This window comes from Adiantum capillus-veneris, chromosome 10 (genome assembly GCF_014529385.1).
Source record: "Adiantum capillus-veneris isolate H3 chromosome 10, ASM1452938v2, whole genome shotgun sequence".
Lineage (NCBI taxonomy): Eukaryota > Viridiplantae > Streptophyta > Polypodiopsida > Polypodiales > Pteridaceae > Adiantum > Adiantum capillus-veneris.
In genome coordinates, this window is record NC_140940.1 from 25,826,524 (window position 1) to 25,849,629 (window position 23,106).

Sequence of the window (23,106 nt, forward strand, 5' to 3'; positions counted from 1 at the left end):
CTTGGCGCCTTCGAACTGAGCTCCCTTTGGAACCTTGATCTGTTCCAAGTCAGCCACTGCTTCCAAGAAGGCTCCATCAATGTCAGATAACAGGGAAGTTGGTTTGCTCTGAGCAATTTTGAAGGACTCGTCCTTTGGGTCAGGTAGACGCAGCTTGAAGAAGTGGGGACTGGCGAGGTGGACCTGTGGGCAGATTGAGACCAAGAGCTGCTCTTTGTGCCCGAGTAAGGACACCAGCAGGCTCCTCCACTTGCAACGGCTGAACCACATGAGTAGCAGGTGATGGTTGAGGCACTGTGTTCACAGTAATCAAGTTTATCTTCGCGAAGGTGAATTCTTGCTGGTTCTGAGTCGAGCTTGAAGACGTGGATGCCCTTTGCGTGGGACAATCCTTACTGTAGTGATCCTTCGAATCAGGGCAATGACGACAAGGAGGGGACCCCTCAGGTAAAGGACACTTGCTCTGATAATGCCCATATTCTCCGCATCTGTAGCAGAGTATGGGCCGATTGGAAGGACGAAACGGGGAACGAGGTGGTTGCTGCATGGAGTTGGAGGCTGAAGTGTAGAAGCTCTGAGGGGTTGAGGTGGCATTAGCATTATAAAAACTTTGATTCGGGAAAGGACTTGACATACCTTGGACAGCAGGGGTATTGAGCAAAGGTGGCATGTAGTTGGGATGGCTGTAGTGGGAAACCGTGTTGGATGTTGGTGCTAACCCTTGTTGGAGAGTAGGACCAAGACTTTGCTATATTTTGTGCAATCCCTTTATATAGTAGCAATCCTTATCTTCATGACCCGATTTTTCGCAGAAGTGGCAATAAGAGCGAAGGGGACAGTCCTGTGGAGGGTGTCCTAGAGAGCGGCACAAACTACACCATACCATAGCCTTAGTCTCCTGCTGAGACCTGAGCTCTTCTAACTCTCTTTTAAGTTGATCATAAGCCTCTTGATGTGGAGGCTTCTCCTATCTGAGAGAGAAGGATCTCTCTTCGTGAAGGGCCCGCTGTAACTTTAGGGCTTCCAGTTCCCTTCTTAAAGAAGACAGGGGGTCTGATGGACTGTCCACGAGTACAGGGGCAGTATCTAACTGAGGAGAGTCAGTGAACTGCCTTCTTGCTCCCTCTATTCTAGTAGCAGTAGCAACAAAGTCCTCCAGACTGGCTTCAGGACGGAGACTTTCTCTGAGCTTTTGTTGAGAAGTCTTAGGCAGAGCCTTCTCTACCCACTTCTTCACCATGAATTCCCCTGGTTGTTGAGGCAGCTTGGCGACCAGGGACTTTGTTCTAGTCATGAGCTCTGCAAATGTCTCCTTGGGCTGGAGCAACAGGTTGGCCAACTCATCTAGAATCTTCTCTTGATAATCCCCTGGTCGGAAAGCTTCACAAAACTGCTGTCTGAACATGGTCCAAGTAGTAAAGTGGTTTTCAGCAAACTGACTGTACCATTTATCTGCAAGACCATCCAAGGTGGACGGGAAGAGCACCAGGTATGCGTCTTCTCTGTTGAGGCCACGACCTCTGCAAAGAGAGACAAACCTCCGAGCATGGTCGTCTGCATCTTCTGCGGAGAGACCTTTAAAGGTAGGGAACTTGATGTTCACCTTTGCCAAAACACTTGTGAGCTCCTCCATGGCCTCTTACTCCTAAGTCTGTTGCTCACTAGCTTGCTGTAACAAAATGGGAGAGAGCCTTACCGGAGAAGGTGACCTGGAGGATGTAGAATCGGTCGAAGGAATGGAGGTAACCGTATGAGTAGGTATGGGTGATGGGGTTAATATGCTTCTATTGGGCACCAAGGGTTGATGCCGTCTGTGGTAGTACTTCAGAGGACTCAATAGTGCACTTTGACGCTCCAAAGACCTCCTTGTATGTGTCATGCAGTAACCGCCAACCCCACCAAGCTTTGGGCAAGAAGACCTTCACTTGGGCAAGACAACATTCACTTGGCTGAACATTGGTCTAGACTCTACTAGACCAAGGCGAGTGACTAGACCACCTGGCCTGGACCAGGATGAGGAAGGACTAGACCAGGGACGAGAAGGACTAGACCAGGACGAGGACCTGGTGGACCAGGGCGAGAGAGGACCAAACCAACAAGGCGAGAGACTAGACCAGCTAGATTAAGCTGTCAAGGGTGAAACTTGACCAGACCAGGCTGCACAGGCGAAGTGAAGAAACCAGCTACTCAACAGAGTGAGACTTCAGTTGAGATCCCATCGTGGTCGCCAAAATAAAAGCACCTGTAGCGCGGATAATGTGTCGTGCTCTCTACAGTGTGGGTGCCCCTCAGTGCAATGTGTGTGACAATCTCACTCAAACAAATGGAAACTCTCTCAAACAGAATGAAACACAGAAACAATGGATAACAACAGAGACACAACAGTGGACCCGAACATGTGGACTCGACTAGCTCAAAGAACCATGTACAGACTCTGGCGTGGCAGCACCCTCAGCTCCAGCCCAGGACTCACAGGTACAAATGGGGTGTCGAGGCTCAGATGTGTAGGGATGGTGAAGCAGTGCTCTATGTAAGACTCGCTCTAGACGACTACGTACAAGATAACCCTCATGACTCAACGGCTACTACTCATATATACAATCATAAAGAGCCACCAACGGCTCATAAATGTCAACCAACTAAGTGTGACCTGGCCACATGTCCACTAGGCCACCATCCGTATCCCTGCCACGTGTCACTGCCCAGAGTGTCCGTCCAGTGTGCCAACTAGACCAACTGTACTAGCTGTAACTATGTCCTGTAGCAGTGACACTGTAGCAGGTGTAGCCTGTTACACACCGGCACAGGGTTGTACCCGCATTCATACCAGAGGCACCCTCATTGACAGGGCGATTGAGCTCGGGAGATCGAGACGACCACGACCGAGACACAGGAGCACACTACATCGACGGAGACTCCAGCAGAAGATCAGAGGCATTCTAGCACGACACCCAGAGTGTCATTGAGGGCCTATTCTACATTTTCACATTTCACATCTCACACTTCATTTTCAGTTTTCATTTTTACTTTCAATACTTTTTGTACTTGTACTTCAGACATTGTATTAGATTCACCACTTTGTATCTGATGGTCTCATAGGTCATTTTGGCCTTTTGAAGACGTTAATATATCATTTCATTTCATTTCATTCTCTCTCTCTCTCTCTCTCTCTCTCTCTCTCTCTCTCTCTCTCTCTCTCTCTCTCTCTCAGCTGACCAGTGGACACAACTTGAGAGACCACAGGTATATATGATCTCACGCTTGCTCCGCAGCAAGAAGACAGTGCCACACGACATTATTAGAGCCGAGCTCGCCACACCACCTATGGTTGTAGAGGCACTATTCCAGACAGTTTGCTTCATCCAGAGGATGAGAGAGCTACCTCCTGACAGACTTACCCGTAGAGCATTTGAGGCAGCTATACAGCTATCAGAGAGTGGACATGAGAGAGCATGGTACTCACAGGTCAGAGCATGGTTTGAGGGACACGGTCTTGACATGGAGAGCCTACCACCATTCCAGTACGACCCCCACTCACCATATGTTCACCTCTCTCGCAGTGAGAGGAACTTGGTATTGAGACAGGATCTGTGGCAACTATACACTAGGAGAGTCTGGGCGGCACCTAGCTTGGGGACGAGGATGTCAGATTACAGAGACCAGTTTCTCACCATATTGTCTGGGGGGTTCATACAGAGACCACGCTACATGGACACATATATGCCACATAGCTCACGGGTGGCGATTGGTCAGCTGAGAGTGGCTTCACACAGGTTAGAGATTGAGATCGGGAGACATACTGGTGTTCCGAGGGGGGGGCGAATCTGCAGAGCCTGCACAGAGGAGGTGGAGAGTGAGGAGCACTTTGTATGTAGATGCAGAGCATACACTGAGATCAGAGGCAGGTATGAGGCCCTATTTAGAGGACAGCCCACTCTCCGAGAGATCATGGAATCTCGAGATCAGAGACAGCTCGGACGTTTCTTACTAGAGATACAGAGCCATCGGGACACACTACTACAGCCACACACAGCTACACAGACAGAGGGGAGACAGTCGCAGCTCACAGACTTCTTTCAGAGGATTTCCGCCCCCCCCTCACCAGACACTCAGAGGGGAGTGACACTCCCACAGGCGGAGGTGAACCGAGCTAGACGACGACCACGAGTCACAGGCTACAGGGGCGCGAGCTCCCACCACCGACAGATCGAGGAGATCCGAGCCCGGGAGCGCCGTGCCACTGAGGAGCGAGTGGCTCAGATGAGGGCTGACCCGACAGCTTTCATCCGGGTAGCCTTGGCACCAGACCCACCCATGTACCACATCTTACACCCCCCCATTAGTACAGGATGGAGCTAGATAGCTTGATGCATTCTCATGATTGTACTACCTTGAGCATACAGACATGCATATACCCCTAGAGATAGAGCTCCATCCCTCCTCAGATACTCCACTATCTACTTTCAGCTCAGTTTTGTATCAATTTTGTTTCATTTGTCTTTCCGATAGACGGATGACATACACACAATGTACATTTGATTTGTCTCATAGGCCGATTTCGGCCTGACATAGACGTTAAAAATCTTTCTTTCTTTCTTTCTTTCTCTCTCTCTCTCTCTCTCTCTCTCTCTCTCTCTCTCTCTCTCTCTCTCTCTCTCTCTCTCTCTCTCTCATGGTCTCATAGGTCATTTTGGCCTTTTGAAGACGTTAATATAACATTTCATTTCATTTCTCTCTCTCTCTCTCTCTCTCTCTCTCTCTCTCTCTCTCTCTCTCTCTCTCTCTCTCTCTCTCTGTGTGTGTGTGTGTGTGTGTGTGTGTGTGTGTGTGTGTGTGTGTGGAGATCAAATGCTATTGCTCGAGGGTGTATAAGGTGCTTTGTTTTTGTTTTCCATGTGAAATCATCAAGTTGAGGTGGTTTTTGCTCTAAAAGGAGCAAAAAGCAATGGTTTTCTATACTTTGGAATATTCTAAAAAATCTCTCAAAATGGTTGAGAACTTGAAGACGCTAGCCAAAGTTGATCCTCTCAACGAGCCCAGCCCTACACACTGACGCAAACAGATTTCAGTTTCAAATATCTTCAGAAATTAAGGTTTTGATTTGAAGCATCTCACGCAGACATGATGATTTTCTTAGTTTTCAACACTTGAGCAAAGGATTTTTTCATTCTCTTTAGTTCTAAGTTGATCTAGGAAAGTCATCACTCTATAATAAGTTAAGGTGCCAAAACAGAAGAAGGTTGCCTCTACTTTGCCCTCAAGTTAGCTTGCACATACGCCATTGATGCTTTACCTCAATCCCACATGATAGGTCTTGTAGAAGTCCTAGAGTGGAAATCCACACTGCATTCTTGCCCTACTCATATAGAACCTTGTGTGTCGCAACCAAAAGCAGCCAATTAGGAGGAAAAGCTACCCTCCACTTGTGGAAGATGAACCAGAACAGAATGTACTTGCAATATGAAATCTTGTAACTAAAGAGTAACCCGTTCCACGATTCCCATGGGGAACACACCCGACTTGTCGGCAAAGGTTAATATGGAAGGGGCAAAAGGGCAAGTAGGCAGCTGCCACTGTCGTTGCACAGCTTTTACCAGATCTTGAAATCATATATGAATTCCTTTTGTTAGTAGAGTTCTTATTGAAGTGTGAATTTGTATCTTGATGTCTACACATCTATCTTTGCCCCTTAGCATTAAGCAATAAAAGAATATAATTTATAATGTAAGATAAAACAGGGAAGTGGAAACTTACTTCCATAACAAAGTCACTAGAATGTGACATAGTATTGTAATGGGCCTGCAACAAGACAAAGTGTCAAGAAGAATACCTCTTTGATTTTTTCTAATGATCCAATATACATTACAAAAATAATTATTTTTTTGCAAGAAAAGGAGGGCTTGACACCCTTTGTATAACGTAAACAAGTTACGAGTCCGAAAGCTGACATCAGTCAAAAGGCATAACAGAATATAATGGAACTAATAGTGAAAAAGGCATAACAGAATATAACAGAACTAATAGTGAAAAAAACCCTAAGATATTCAATAACAACGGACGATAGGGAAAAACTTGAGAGTTTTGAAAAATGGGTAATACATCAAAAGCTAGGAAGAGAGGAGCAAGGGAAGAAAGAAGTGGAGAGCTGAAGCAAGAACAGGCCGCCGAGACTTCGACAAGGAGGCCGAAAACTCCACCAAAGAATCTCCAATATCAATCAGACTTCCGATCTCCAAGGCCCACGGCCCATCAGAGAAGAATAAACATCACCCCTGCATAAATACCCTACATCAAAAATCCAGGGAAGAGATAGCCTCTAGCCATCCATGACAATGATCAACAGGGCTATGGCATTCTTCCACCTACAATCAATCAACAAGCAAAAGGCAAGGCAAGGACCCACCCGAAACCAACACACCTCCAAATCATCCACCTGCAATCTGCACACCAAATGTCCAACAAACAAAGAAACAGCAAAAACATTCACGGTAGCTCGACAGAGACGACAAATAGTGTAGGCGGCAGTGTGAGCAGCTAGGAGAGGAGGCAGCATGCGGCACAGAAAAAAGGCGATGGAAAGCCCTAGCTGACAAATGCTACATTACAAAAATAATTCTCGGGGTGATTCTCAATATCAAGAAACAAATCATTGGTTTCTAAATCTTCTAAAAGCGCAAGTAAGTTAGAGATTTATGAGGAGCTAGAATTGTTGGAATCATAGAGCATAAAGTGAGACGAATTTGTGATGACTTAAAGAAACCAATCAAGAATGAAAAAATACTTCACGAAATTAAAGAAATGGAGCATCACAAGATTTTGAATTGGATTATTTGGAGGATTAGTGTCAGATCTCACTTTTCACATATGTTTTAAGTTCCTTATACTTGGTTCTATGGTCTCATATGTCCAGAAAATTGATGTAATCTAAACTAAATTTTACCCCCAAGATAATTGATTCAATCTGCAAAAGCTTAAAGGTATACGTGGGACAAGCTCAAATATGATGCTAAAATATTAGATAAGTAAAATAAAGGACTAGATATTGAAAATAGGCACTTGTGTTCTTAATCCCTCAATGATGATGCTCCTGAGATCTCTGAACTCATAAACTTTGGTATCTATTTAACCACCTTGCAGATAACTTGGTTTATGGTAGAATCATGTTTGACCTTCTTTTCTATTTTTTCTATGAAAAGAAATGTGGGCTGCATTTCTTCACTCATACATAGATCAGGACACTCAATACCACAATTAATCTCCTCAATACATCAAGAGACAAAGGGCACAAGGATCAAACAAGCAACCTATGTGTGACATCTCTAGACATCAGAATGGGTGTAAGCAATGTTCGGCCAATGTAAACCAGGCTCTTGGGTTAGGGTGGTTATGAGTCCTATAAGCAGGCCTTGGGCTCTTGAGTTATCTTGTGTGATCACCACACTTGGAAAAATCCTTGGCAATGCTTGCCTAAAGGTTGGTCGTATCGAGCTCTAGCTGTCACAAAGTGATGGCGTAGCACGACCTGAAGGCTGGACTCCCGACAGAGGGGTGTCAAAACCCTAGTGAAAGAGGAAGAAGTAAGTTTTTATCAAACTTACAAGGCTTGCCGAATAGCCCATTTTTTAAGTTCTATTCCTACCAACTTATAGGACCCTGTCCGACAGGGCCTAGGGACACTAGACATTAAAATAAAGCAGGACCACTCACACACTCACTCAAAGCTTACGCAAAACGTGCTCATGTGGCAGTTGTACAGACTCCGGTGATCTGCGTTGATGGCGTGATAGGTTGTACATACGCCCGTGTCTTACGATAATGACATGGCAGTTGTACGGAATTTTGTAAAACGTGCTGGCAGTCTTTAGCTGTAGCTTTTGGGGACATGAAGATTTTAGACTTGATGCTTTTCATGTACTGCTTTTGGGTCAAGAGCCTTTATAAGGATTGCCAGGGCCTTTTTTCCGTCATATTAGATTGGGAGCACTGCAGAGATAGCTGACCCTCGGACATTGTATCTTTTGAAGCATAATAATAAGAAATACCAAGAAGGTGCTAGTCTTTGGGGCCAATATCTTTGGGCGTGGAACTTCGCCATGTCGTGCCGTCTCTCTCTCAGTTTTTTTTAGTTCTTTCAATTTGCTCGCATGTGTTGCACTAGGTCCTCGGCTTGGAGTGTCCAAGTTTATTACAGTGGTATGAGAGCACAGAAGATTATTCTTCTACGAAGGATCCGATGCCTTTATTTGCAACATGCATGGATTCAGTTGACGAATCCCGCCAAGAGGAAATTGTGGCACCGGATCACTCAGGTTCGGGCGAAACCAAAAGAGATTCAAACGGGCATCGACCACCTTCTAAAGATTCGGAAGAATAAGGCCCGTCTCCACCTACCGAATACGAAAGAATGGAGATGCAGCGTCAACAACAGGTCAACACCTTCCCTCGACAGATGCTCCAGTACTCCAAGGACCCCCAAGTATGCAAAATTTTTGACCAAGCACCCGCTGGTCGAGATGCATTCTTGATGGTGTACCGCAATCCGTTCACCTCTGAAGTCAGCCTTAAGGAAGACAACTACATTAGTAGCACCAATTCAGAGGGTGTACTCAGAGGATGAATTTGATGAAGCTCTAGAGCAGCGAGTCAGAAAACTTATTAAGACCAAGAGGCAACAGTGGAAACAGAGTCGAGCAGAAAACTTATGAAGACCAAGAGGCAGCAGTGGAAACAGAGGCGAGTCAGAAAACTTATGAAGACCAAGAGGCAGCAGTGGAAACAGAGTCGAGCAGCAGACTATCCAGGCTACTTGGGTTGGAAATCTACTTTTGAGAATGCCCGAAAAACAAAGAAACGTGTTGTAACAAACTGCTGACGTGTCAAAGCCCTAAAGAATGGAGCCATTTTGCAAATGTCGGCTGAGGGGCCTAAACCCTAAGAAGAACAAGTAACAGAAGAAGAAGTCCTACCAACTTATGGGGACCCCATCCGATGGGGCCCCAAGTGACATAAAGGATTAAAATAAAGCAGGACTCTCACACACACACAAAAAGAGACTTGCGACAGATTTTCGAAAATTGCGCTGGCATGATGACGTGGCAGGCTGTACGGATTCCGCGTTTTGCGCTGGTTGATGACGTGGCAGGCTGTAGAGATTTTCGTAAATTACGCTGGCAGCTTTTTGGCTTTGCTTTTGGACCAGATGCTTTTGAGTTTGAAGGCTTTTTACAGTAAATTGCTTTTGGGGCCTAGGGCCTTTAAATATGAGGTTAGGGCTCATTCTTTGGCATGCTTCCTAGAGAAGGTGCAGATTCTCGAGTACCGGCTTGTACTGTGTTGATGCAATATAAAGAAATACCGAAAGGGGCGCCAAGGTTTGGGGCCAATACTCTCTGGGGTGGAATTTTGCCACTCCGTGTCGCATGTCGTCTCTCTCTTTTAGTTCAATTGTTATTGAAGTGCTAAAAGTCTGTTCAATCTGTTCTTTTCTATTGGCACGTGGTCTCATCTTGTGACACATGTGCAATTGGAGGGTGTTTCCAATTCATCCTCATCCTCTTCTGACAGTTTAGAGAGCTCTTCTTCCTCTGATTCTAGTGACGTGGATAGAAAGAACAGGAAGAGGAGAAAGACTCAAAGACATGGAAAGGCAAGAAGAAGGCAAAAAATAGCAGATCCCGCAGACACCCCTCCAAAGGCATGATGTAAAAGTCTTCGTGCCCAAGATACCCCTGACAATGCAACCGTAGTTTACCTATGATGGGTGTATTGGAAACATCCCATCCTAGTGCCACTAGAACTGCCTCAAATGGTGGTCCCATTTCCTCTAGCATAATTCCAAGTCGAACCGCCAATTCAATTGAGATGAAGTTGGCCTTGGCTCCTCCGTTGAAGAAGATGAAGGCTTCTTGATCTTGTACTTTGTCCCACGCTCTGCAGAGCTCCGTACTTTCGTCCATTTGCTCAAGGTCGATCCCCACAAACTCTGCTTCCACTTCTGCTGTTGTCTTTCCTTTCTTTGCTTGCTCCGCTGTTGTCTTTCCTTTCTTTGCTTGCTCCGCTGTTGCTTTGGAACTCTCTGGCTTGTCCTCTAACTGATACTGCATCCATAACATTTACCCTCTTTGTAGTATTCGACGCGCTGCTCTGTAGACTATCGAGGGCCAGAAGGTTTCTTTTTTTGTTGCTTTCCCTTCCTTCTGTTACCGTTGTTCGACTCTTGTCCGCCGGCTCGTACTGCTATAAGCTTGTTTGTGGGGTACGTAAGAGTGTCCCCTTACATTGCAAACCCTTGCTTGGCATGCCCCATTAGTTGTTGCATGGACTCTGACTTCTGTTGCAGACAATAATTGCGTATTTCTTTCGGTAACCCACAACAGAATCGCTTAATCTGTTGCTTGAAGGTGATTTTCTTAAAAGAAGAGGCGGGTAGAAAAGCGTCCCAAATCTCTGATAGTAAACATCCAATGTGTCCTCCTTGGTCATCCTTAGATGATTCCAAGTTGTGATTACACCTCATATGTATTCCTGATTGAGCCATGAAGAAGTGAAAACTCGCTTGAATTGTAGCCACTTTGTTGGTGCTTCACTCCGCAGAAGTAGGGTACCCCTTGAGATAGGAGACGGCTCTCCGTACCTTGGAATGCTCTGAGTAGCGCCCTCCAAAGCAAGCGATGTCAAACTATTGGATGAAAGCAAGGGCCTTGTGGGTATCCTTAAAGCCGCAAAACGTATTGAACTTTAATTCTTGCCCACCCTCCTTGAAATCCTTAGGCTTCTTGTCCTTATCCTCGAGGTAATCATACTAGGGCTCTGTATAGGTGCTTCCTTTTTGTTGCAAACATCTACTCATCAGAATTCCGGCTCTCGAAGGAGAAAGAGTCCTCATCCGAACCGTCAAAGTACTTTATTCTTCAAAGGGTAGAGATATAATTCTTGATGTAAAATTAAAGGCCTAGTCCGTCCCATTCGTATCCGCTTCGGCCATTTCCAAATTAATGAAATCCAGTTTGTTTGTTTACTCGATCTACTTACATGAGTTGGATGACAATAAAACGTCAAATTTGTCTGATCTTGAGAAGGAACAACAAGACTTTCTGCAAGCTCAAGCTGATTGTTTCTCTAAAGGATTATTAAGAGAGTTACCTCCTCAACGTCTTGAAGATCATACCATTGATTTGATTCCCGGCAGCACGCCATCAAACCGGCCATCTTACCGAGTTAGCAGAGCGCAAACCAAGGAAATTGTGAACCAAGTCAAAGAGCTTCTAGAGAAGGGTCTCATTCAGCCTGTACATCACCTTCCTATTCACCAGTGTTGTTAGTCTTAAAGAAAGATGGATCTTGGAGAATGTGCACTCCCAACAAAATCACCATCAAGAACAGGTTTCCAATACCAAGGATCGATGATATACTGGACAGGCTATAGGGTTCTACATGTTTCAGTAGAATCGACCAGAAAAGTGGCTATCATCACATCAGGATCGCTCCTGGACATGTATACAAGACCGCATTCGAGATATCCTTTCGATTGTACACGTATTTGTTGATGCATTTCGGTCTCACAAATGCTATTGCAACGTTCAATAGGATGATAGACAGAATTTTTCGAGAGTATAGGTCATTTGTGGGCACCTTTTTCGACAACATTATCGTATTCTCCAAGAGTGAGGCAGAGCACAGACACATCTATTACAAGTTTTCCAGGTAATGTGGCAACATCGACCAGTCGAGTTTTTCTTGCCAGAGATACACTTTTTGGGACACATTGTCTCTACCAAGGGTGTAAAAATGAACCCGACCAAGATTGATACTATTCGAGATTGGCCAGATTTAAAGAATGTAAACAAAGTTCGAAGCTTTTTGGGTTTATGCTCTTATTATCACCGGTTCATTCAAAAATTTGCAAAGATTGCTTCTCTTTTGCATATTTTGACACGCAAAAAGGGGTTCTTTTCTCTTGGGGACCATGTGAGATTGCAACCTTCAAGACTCTTAAAGAAAAGTTGACAACTAGTCCTATGTTGGTGTACCAAACTTGCAAAAACCATTTGAAGTTTACTGTGATGTCTGTGGTCGCAGTCTAGGAGTAGTTTCACGCCGAGAACAGGCTGCACAGATTTATGAGAAAGAGCTTTTGGCAATTATCCATGCTCTTACTCAGTGGCGCCATTTTCTACTCGGAGCGGACTTTACAAAGTTCACCGACCATCAGAGTTTGCGATACTTCTTGTCTCAAAAACAGCTTTCGGACAAACAGATGTGGTGGGCAAACATTTTGTCACAATTTCACTTTCAAATCGTCCATGTTCAGGGACAAAAAAAACGTAGTGGCAGACGCATTGTCTCACAAGCCATTGATTTTGGCTATTTCGGCAATTCGCCATCACAGCTTCAAGGATATGGTAGATTAGTACGCCACAGATCCAAATTTTGCAGACATCTTTGACCGATTACGAGATGGGGAGGTAGTTGCACACTTTTCCCTAAAGGAAGGCTATTTGATGCGGAAAAATGTGTTGTGTGTTACGCAAGCATTGCGGGATAAGGTTTTGACAGAGTGCCAGTGTCCCACCTTTTTTGGGCCATCACAGCATAGACACCACTTTGAAAGGTGTGGAGCGGTTCTTCTACAAGCCAAGGCTCAAAAAGAATGTGGGCGAGTTTGTTCACAATTGTTTAGTATGCCAAAAGGTCAAGTTTGACAGACATAAAACACCGGGTCTTCTACAACCTTTACCTATACCTAGCCGACCGTGGGAAAGTATAGCCATGGACTTCATTTTTTATCTTCTCAAGGCTCAGAGTAGGCATTATGGCATTTGGACAATCATCAACAGATTCAACAAACAGGCTCACTTTATTCCGATAAAGAAGACAAATTAGCCCAATCGTTTGGCTAAACTATTTGTCTCGCCAATTTTTCGACTACATGGTATGCTTGAGTCTATAATTTCAGATAGAGATTCCCTCTTTACACGTTTGTTTTGGAGGGCAGAGAATATTGGTACATGGCTACAATTATCGTCCTCGTTCCACCCACAAACAAATGGGCAGTCGGAGATAGAAAATCCTATGGTTTTGGACTTGTTAAAGTCATATATCTCTAAACAGAAGACTCAATGGAAGAAGTATTTGCCCTTGGTGAAGTTTGCCTACAATTACAGAGTTCATACATCTACGGGGACGGCACCATTTGAGATTATCGAGGGTGCTAAGAAGGTTCCACCTATTCTAAGCACCAAAGATAAGATTTTTGAAGCAGATCAGTACGGCCAAGATCTAGACACTGCTTTTGCTAAGATGCACAAGGCTCTCGAGAAGTCTCAAGCACGGCATAAGAAGGCAGTTGACAAGCATCCACGTGACTTGCAATTGAAGGAGGATGATTGGGTGCTTTTACGGTTTGAGAAGGCACGACTACGATAAAAGGGTAAGGAGAGGCCTTTTCCAAAGCTCAGTATGCGATATTGCAGACCTTTCTAGATTCAAGAGAAGATCAATAATGTATAGTTCAGACTAAAGTTACTAGATACTTGGAAGATTCACAATGCATTTCATGTGAGTCTATTGAGACCTTTCAAAGGTGAAGTGCCAGTGGACAGGGAGCCCGAGGAGAAACCTGTTGGAAATAGCGTTGCAGGGAAACACACACAACTTGAAGAAGATAGCTCAAGGAACACAACAGAAATATATTGCTTAGTGCACAATGGAAAGATAAGTTAGCCCTAGAGTGATGACGTATATACAATGCACGGGGGAAAAAACCTCCTTGTGAGAGAAAGATGCCCCGACGGTCCTAAGTGTGCTCACACACATCACTACCAGTTGTATATGGTAACAAATCCCCCTGGGAGTGATGTGGTGAACAAGAGTTAGCACATATTGTATAGGGAGGTGCCATGCCCTGAGTGCATGATCAATCCACAAAGGGAAGCAAACCCAAAGCTTTGCGAAAAGCTTCGACTTCTCACGAGGCAATGCCTTTGTGAGCAGATCTATGAGGTTGTCCTGTGTCGGCACATAAGCCAAGCTCATCTCTCCCGCTAAGAGTCTCTCTCTGACATAGTGATAATGCACCTCAATGTGGTTTGTGCGAGCATGAAAAAGTGGGTTCCTCGCAACTACCAGTGCGCTTTGACTGTTAGTATAGATGATGTTGGCAATGTCTTATCCAACACCCAAATCAGTCATAAGGCGTTTGAGCCATACACACTCAACCGTAGCTGTGAAGGTTTCCTTGTACTCAGTCTCACAACTGGAAGTGGCCACACTAGGTTGCTTCTTGCTCAACCATGAACTATCGAGCATAAAACAAAAACCACACTCGGGTGTCATAACAATCAACCCAATCTGAGTCCGAAAAAGCATGTAAATCTGGCGGCAATGATCCCCCCTTGGGATAAAACAAGCCAAGATATAAAGTGTCACTCAAGTAGCAAAAAATCCTCTTGACAGCCTCCTAATGCTTAGACCCTGAGCTATGCATAAATACTAAGCCCTTTGAAGTACTACCATCGGAAGCGCCAACCCTTCGTGCCAGTAGAAGTCCACCAGCCCCGTTACCCCTACCTTCCTACGCAGCTACCTCCACTCCTCAACCAGTTCTTCACCTCCCAGGTCACCTTCCCCAGTACAATTCTCACACACTGTGTTAGAGCAACCTCTTGAGCAACAGGCTCATGAGCAAATAGCCATGGAAGAGCTGACAAGCGTTCTGGCTAAGGTGAACATCAAATTCCCGACTTTCAAAGGTCTCTCCACAGAGGATGCAGACGACCATGCTAGGAGATTTTGTATCCCTCTAAGAAGTCGTGGCCTCAATAGAGAGGACGCCTACTTAGTACTCTTCCCACCAATCTTGGATGGCTTAGCAGATAAATGGTACATTCCGTTTGCAGAGAACCACTTTACGACTTGGGCCACCTTACAAAAGCAGTTCTGTGAAGCTTTCAAACCAGGGGACTTACACAAGAAGGTTTCGGATGAGTTGGCCAACCTCATGCTCCAGCCAAATGAGATTTTTTCCGAACTCATGACCAGAACAAAGTCTCTGGTTGCCAAGATTTCCCAGCAACCAAGTGAATTTATGGTTAAGAAGTGGGTAGAGAAGGTTCTACCTAAGTCTTCTCAGCAAAAACTCCGAGAGAGTCTCAGACCTGAAGCCACTCTAGAGGAGTTTGTTGCGGCTGCGGCTAGGATAGAGGAGGCAAGGAAGTTGTTCAACGACTCTCCTCGGGTAGAGACTGCCTCTGTACTCTTAGAAAGTTCATCTGACCCCTTGACTTCTTTACGCAGGAACTAGAAGCCCTAAAGTTACAACGAGCTCTTCAGAAGAAGAGATCCTTCTCTCTTAGACAGGAGAAGCCTCCACATCACAAGGCTTTGGACCATATCAAGCGCGAGCTAGAAGAGCTCTGGTCTCAGCAAGAGACTAAGGCTATGGTCTGGTGTAGCTCATGCTGCTCTCCAAGGCACCCTCCACATGAATGCCCCCTTCGAGCTTATTGCCACTTCTGTGAAAAGTCTAGACATGAGGACAAGGATTGCTACTACTTAAAGGGATTGCGGCAAATACAGTAAAGTATCGGTCCTACTCTCCAACAGGGGTTAGCAACTGCATCCAACATGGTTTCCCCATATGGCCATCCAAACTACATGCCACCTTTGCTGAATACCCCTCCTATGCAAGGTATGCAAATCACTTTTTCATCTCAAAATTTTTACCATGCCAATGCTCCCTCAACCCCTCAGAGCTTCTACACTTGAGCCTCCACCTCTATGCAGCAGGAGCAGAGACCACCTCGTCCCCCGCCTCGCCCGTCCAATCGGCCCATTTTATGCTACAGATGCGGTGAATATGGGCATTACCAAAGCAAATGTCCTTTACCTGAAGGGTCACTTCCTTGCTGTCATTAAACTGAGGCCAAGGACCACTACAGTAAGGATTATCCCAAGCAACGGGCATCCACGGAATTTAGGCCCAAGTCATAACCAACAAGAATTCACACTTCCGAAGATCAACCTGATAGCAGTGAGCACCATCCCTCAACCGTCACCTGCTTCTCATGTGGTAACCCCTAAGGATAGGCCACAACAAGTGGAGCAGCCTGTTGGCGTCCTTAGTCGAGCACAAAGAGCAGCTCTCGGTCTCAACCTTCCAGAAGGTCCACCTCATCCATCTCCACTTCCACAACTGAGTCTACCTACCACAACTGAGTCTACCTACCCCAACTAACAAGCCATCCACTAGTGCTAAGAGCCGACCAACCTCCATGCTATCTGATGATGGGGCTCTCTTGGCAGTAGTGGTTGACTTGCAACGGATCAAAGTACCAGAGGAAGCCGAGAATCGAAGGAGCCAAGCCTACATCCGAAATCATCTTGCAGAACACCTTCCAGCAACAGTCACTTTATGACATGCTCTGGATAGATGTAAATCTACAAAGTGACACCCTTACAGTCATTCAATCTCTATACCCGGGTGCACGGCCTAATGGTGAGCACCTCCCAGCACAACCCTCAGAGTCCTGTTGCTCCCCTCACTAATTATAGGAGTCCTCGTCTCACTATATCTATTCTTGGGCGCCAATTCTCCGGTGTCAAATAATCGATGGTGGGTCTGGCATCAATCTGATGCCTGAGTTCACTATGTTGGCTTTAGCTCTGCAGCCTACCTGCCTTGCTCCCTTCACAGTTACATTGGCACGACCAGAGGACAATCTACCCAGTGGGCATAGTGGACAAGGTGCCTCTGCAGGTACAAGACTTCACATTTAGCTTGGATTTTGTTGTGGTTCGTCTTCCCCAGGTCCAAGGAGGATTTCCTTTGCTCATCGGTAGACCATGCTTCGGCACACTAAAGCACTGCATGATTGGGGAAACAACGCCATGTGGATACATACTCCTGGCTCCCCAATGAAACCAATTCGACTCGAAGGAGGCATGAATCCAGTAGTTCATCATAGTTCTTTCTCAATGGACTCCAGCCCTGACCTAGAGCAGCCTACCCCACCTAACCGGTCCGACGAAGACCTACTGCAGTGCCAAAAAATATTGTAATATATGATCACGAAATCATAATATATGACAAAAGGCATACACCACTTTTGTACATGTATGATGACCAAAAGCATACGAAAATATATCTTAAGTATATGAGGTTGGAGCAAAGCCAAAACAAAAATGTAATATATGATCACGAAATAGGAGGTTGCTCAAGACTACCTGAAGATTGAGCTTCTCTATATCTTCATGTTGTGCAAGCCAATCTGCACGGCCAACCTTCAAAACAAAGTTGCATCAAAAAATGTATCAAACTAGTGGAGCACAAGCACGCATTACACAACTAGAAACTAGAGATCCACAAGCATGCATTCCAAGTAAAACTACAATCAATACTCGGAATTTGTCTAGATTAACTCAAGCAATGCACCCTAATTAACCTAAAAAACAAATTGCAAGTTGTGTACTAATTAATAGTAGTGACCCATAAGACTATAAAAACCCTATGCATGCAAACAAGAAAAACTACCACACTACAACAATGAAATCGAGCTGAATCCTTTTCCTCAAGTAACAAGATAATTCATTATTACATATGCCATTGGCATTACATTCAACATGCCTCCTCAAGGGTAGATCATAGATCAAATTTTTTACGTGGAAAGAGAATCCTTCCTTTAGCAAGCTGCCACCTAATGCTATGGATGTGATGAAGAGAGAGGCTACAATGCAAACAGCATGTTGCTTCAATCCAACCATTAACTTTGCTACTTGTTGAAGCATAGACTAGATAAATGAATTCATGAGCGACATAATCTTTGAGGATGTGGTAGCTGCATAAAACCAAGAGCTCTCTAAAGGAGATATTATAGATGAATCACGAAGAAGAGCCTAATGAGAATTGGATCGACAAAGTATGGTAACATTCATGAAAAAGTTTCGAAAGCCAGAGAGCTTCCTCAAAGCTAGTGCAGAAGCAAAACATTCAGCTTTAGTGGAGGAGAGGGCAAGAGACTTCTGGTGCTTAGTTTTCCATTATACCACACTCCCACAGAAAATGAACACATTGCAAGATGTGGATAAACTCTATGGATCATCACTAGCGCAAGTAGCATCAGTAGAAGTGGATAATTGTGAAGGGGTCTATGGATCATAATGTAAGTAGGAGAATCATTTGAGTGGAATGCAAATTGCGAAGGTGCCACATGAAGCTTTCTTATAAGCATAACATAGCAACGTAAGTGCACTAGAAAATACATGGCCTGTATAGCATAGGTATGACTCATGAGCAAATGCATAATATGCGATAGTGAATTTGACCAGAAAAAGTGCAGGATGCGGAGTTGGGAAGAAGGACATCATAATGGGGTATGAATTTATGATCGAGAGTAAGAGGGACGTGATCAACTAGGATGCTCTTAGTGCTATCGATGTTGGTGACTTGACCATGCTAAGCAAAATTTTGAGCATCTATTGTGCTGGCAAAGTTTTGGTCTAGGCACCATGAGGGTCCTCAATGCCAAAAAATTAATACATAAGCCCTTTGTGAAGCTATGCAACTCATGGCTTAGCATTTATGTATTGAAAAAACTAATGAGCTACACACGCATGCACGCACATACCTGCACAGCCACAGACGCTCTCTCTCTTACTCTCAAATGCTGCGGCAGCAACACAAATGGAGGACTCGGCCCTACCTTCTCAAAAGGACTTTGATGAAGCCCCTCCCCGACCGATCTCGTGGAGTCAACCAATCAATTTTCTCTTTCACTAGAGGAGATAGCGAGCTTAGCCACTGAGGTTGACCTCCCTAATTTGCAGACTATCAACATCGTGCCAGTTGAGGGAAGGTTCGTGACCTATTCACAAGGTGAGCAAGATCATTGATGTGCAAACCTGGGCATGGCTACTATTAGATTGAGTGAGACCTCAAAATGGTTGCTAGGGTGGTTAAAATGGACTCTTTGGTTCTTGATGCCACATGGGCACACCTTAGACACTTGCACTATAGTTTCGGCCCAGCTATTAGTGCTATTGTCAAGGAGGCCTACTTCCCACTTTTAGATTGCTTCCTTGGCATGTGATGCAAGTTCCTTCCCTTGCTTGCTCAACTTGGCAATCTCATAGGCACTTTTCCCCTCGGTGGATAGTTGCTTTTTTTCAAAACTCCCTCAACTTCTAATACATGTGCCCCCAAAAACTAGAAAGTCGATTGCTTTAGAGCCTGGAATCCATAAAGTCCCCCACCGCCAAAAAGTTGTCATGTCATCACAATCCGTACAGCCCCAAAAATGCATTGTGTTTACCACAGGAAATTCTGTCGTGATTTGCGGGATACTCCACACCTGGTCAAAAACTTAAAAGTTTGTATCGCGGACATGTTAAGGAAAAGTTGGGTCAATGATGACACAAAGACTGGTCCTATAGCGATTTGGGGCCTCCTTTCCAATGCAGTTCGGACTCGGCTAGTAGTCTCCTCTTCAAGTCCAGTACAGGACATGCCACGTCACCATTTTGAGACACCTCCACTCCCCCCCCCCCTCGCGAGAAAAATAATCACCCCTAATTACACCTGCAAAAAGAAATCCTATTCTTGGGCAAACATTGATTTCAAGCATACATGCTAATGATATTCCCCACTAGACACTACATTCTCTAGCATGCATCCACATAAAATCCAATTCAACAATCTCATCTTTTTCAAAACTCTTGATATTCCAAAATAATGATCTCCTTAGCCATCTTATCCTTTCAGAACTCTTGATATTCCAGAGTGATGGTCTATCTAGTCATCTCATCCTTTCAAAACTCTTAATGCACTAGTTTTGCCATTCATTTAAGCTAGAACTCTTGATGCACTAGGGTTAATTTCCAAAGCTCCAAAAATACGGCAATATGCCATGCTAGTGCCAATGCAAATCCCACATTTTCACAACTCACAAACACATCCACATGAATACATAAAGTGCCCTCTTCCTCTTGTCATGATTTCTCTTCCTCCTCTGAATCCTCCTTGGTTGAAGAACACTCAATCTCTTGGTAATTCTGTTGGAGCCGCACCATCTCTCTCAGTTCTGTGCTTTGAATCAAACTCCAAGAGCGCAAAAATTACTTCATCAAGCTTCTTCTCCATATTTTGTGAGGTAGACACTAGCGTGTCAAATGGTGCCTTGTCAACACTATTGAGTAGAACTACTATGGCTTCATCATCAAGAATCTGCTTTTGTACTCCAAGCACTTGTTGCTTCAATGCTTTGAACTTGTTATGATGAGCCACAAGCGCCTCATCATCCTTCGTCTTCAATTTGTAGAACTGCATCAACAAATTGGTCTTCGAGCTCTTTGATGCGGTGCCAAACTCCTCGTTGAGAGCACCTCAAGCGTCCTTTGCGTCCATGATCCCAGCAATATTTGAGATGACATCATCTTGATTAGGTGCAATAAACGTTGAGCTTGATATCATTTGGCTCTATTAGATGCCATAACCCTTTGCGCATTAATAAATCATGGTTTTACTTTTCCATGTAGAGAATTTTTCTCCATTAAACATGGCCACACACGCTAATTTGTGCTCCATGAGGTGGTCTTGCTTAGTCACTTAGACTCAAGCAATGTCTATAAACCTCTTACAACTTGCACACAATCAAACTATCTCCGTATTTCATGAGAGCATATATTCCATGGTTACAAATGATCAATACAAGGGTCATGTCATTACAACACACGGCTCAAAATATGGCCTTACCGCAGGCTTATAACTCGTCAATACAATTCTGTCATCAATACAACTCAATTCTTCTAGGTTTAGTACATAAGATTTAACCAAATCTTAGGACTTGGTGCTCGAATCAAAAAATATAGCATAACTGTTTGGATACACAACAGATCAATCACATAGAACCACCGTTTGCTCGCATGCCCGGGGTGAAGCCTGCCTTAGTTTGAGTCTTGTGCAGTGCAGCGGCTCCTTTAGTGTTCGTTGGTAGTTTTGCTTTTGCAAGGCATTGACAAAAGAACTTGCCCGCATGATTGCCCAATTACAATAATTTACCCGCGCGCTGAACTCGTGGCCCCGCAATTTACGCTTATGATGCCAAAACACATCTGACGAAGTAGTATCTATGGGGTAAATGCCCAGAGGTCACTCCCAATCTCCTCCAAACCGTTTTCAGCGAGTAGCTCTGCTCGAGAGCTTCGTAGATATATTTTCTCTATAATTTTAGCCCACCATTTTGGGCTTGTACAGGCATTATACTTCATTTATTGGCCTTTGGATTACTTGGACTATTTTTAAAAGTTTCACATTGTCCAAGTGGCCAAAATGGCACATTTTCATAAAAGAATCCCAAAAACCTCATCATTTGAGTTTTTGGATTTCTAAAAACACTTACGTGCCTCATCTCTGGTCTAGCGTTTCCTACTAGTGCTACCTCTCTCTATCTCTTTGCACTCCACTTGCACGCACACGCATCGCCGCCCAAACTCACCCAACTTGGGTTCGCGAACCTCCTCTCTCAACTCGTACCAAAGCCTCGAGCAGTTTGTCGCAAACAGCTGAGTATTTCAGCCCTACACTCTCGAGAAGCTCTCTCTCCCATTTTAGGAAGTTTTCATCGCGAGAAGTCTCTCTTGCAAGGAAATTTGTGAACAATAGGTAGTTTTTGTCCATTCTTGGACAAATTTCAGCATTTACAGGTCAATTTCAGCAATGAAAATTGGGCGTTTTGATGCACATTGCTGCCCCATGTATTAATTTGTGGTTTGCACCTTGAAATTGTGAAAATCCTCAAATTTTGGAAAAGAAAATCGAAAATTCAGCGTGCTGTAATTTTCTATAGAAAATTTCAAAAATTAAAAATTAAAAATTTTAAAATCAAAATTTTACAAAATTCGAAGGGGAGCTTCTAGAAATGTTGTATTACCTTTAAGGCACTTGTCTTTGCAAAAATCAGTGAAATTTCAGTGAATTACTAATTTTTTATTTTTTTTACAGAAATTCAATTTTTTGTTTTTTTGTGCATAAAAGTGATAATATGACCTCCTCCTCTTCAGACGTGAAGAATATCAAGGCTTATTTTCTTAAAAGATTGCGATGGTGCACTGTAAGATGCAAAGCCTTCACCTATGACAGAGGCGTGGCTTAATTCAAACAAAAAGGCTATTGCGTATGTAAAAATGGCTGTTGCGGATGAAATTTTGGTAGACCTTAAGGTTCTTGACACTGCCTATGCTGTGTGGAAAAAACTCAAGGCTGCTTATGAAAACACGACGCTAGTGAACCAAGTGCACTTGATGTGTAAATTGATGCATATGCAATTGGATACTGCAAAGTCTGCAACTGAGCACATAGTGCTTTTGCAAGTGTTCTTTCCGAGTTGAATGACTCGGGTTTGCCTGCTTTTGATGATAAGTTAAAGGCCATTTTTTTGCTTATGATCTTGCCTGATTCTTGGGAGGCCCTGGTTGTCTCATTGTCTACTAACCCAAACCTTACCTTTAATGGAGTAAGGGGTTCTATAATCAATGAAGAAATTAAATGAAAGACAAGTGGTGAAGCTAATGCTTCGGCTCACATGATTAGAGACAGGACAGATGAAAGGAATGCTAATGTTGGTCAAAGGAACAGGAGCAAGAGCAAAGGAAAGCAATCTGATGTCATTTGTTACCAAAAGAATGCGGGTGACAAGAAGAAAAAGGATGACAAAGCAAATGTATCTGATAATGCCAAGAACAAGGAGAGGTCAATGTAACCTCCAATGTAGTGATTGAGGAACTGTCTGACATAGATAATATTCTATGTGCCACTATGTCTCCTATGGATGCCCAGGTTTCTCATGCACAGGATATACAGATCCCCAAGGGTGATGTGATGGCTTGTCAGTCCTAGATAGTGGACTCGGGTGCCTCTTTTCATGTAACTCCATCTCGGGAGTGTTTTACCACTTTTGGTGTAGGCAATTATGGTAAAGTCTATCTTAAAAATATTCATGCTTGCACGATTGATATAAGCACTATTTATTTGGCCCTTGATAAGGGGCAAGAACTTGTTTTGCATGATGTCAAATATGTTCCTAGCATCAAGAGGAGTATACTCTTTGTTGGACA

General features: G+C 44.2%; 1 protein-coding gene across 13 annotated transcripts in view; it reads right to left on the bottom strand.

Moving 5' to 3' along the window:
* Positions 1-23,106, bottom strand: part of LOC147448570 (uncharacterized) — a 294,875-nt gene that overhangs the window by 234,915 nt on the left and 36,854 nt on the right. For 10 of the 13 annotated variants that reach the window (XR_015189365.1, XM_086521155.1, XM_086521154.1 and 7 more), the window contains exons 3-4: positions 17,224-17,280; positions 5,755-5,799 (exon numbers count right to left, since the gene is read on the bottom strand). Coding sequence is in view for 12 of the 13 variants with exons in the window: in XM_086521155.1 (XP_086377281.1) it covers positions 5,755-5,799; positions 17,224-17,280 (102 nt within the window). In the remaining variant the exon portion in view is untranslated. The remainder of the gene's footprint in view (positions 1-5,754; positions 5,800-17,223; positions 17,281-23,106) is intronic. The other 3 variants (XM_086521148.1, XM_086521145.1, XM_086521147.1) reach the window with 2 other exon arrangements.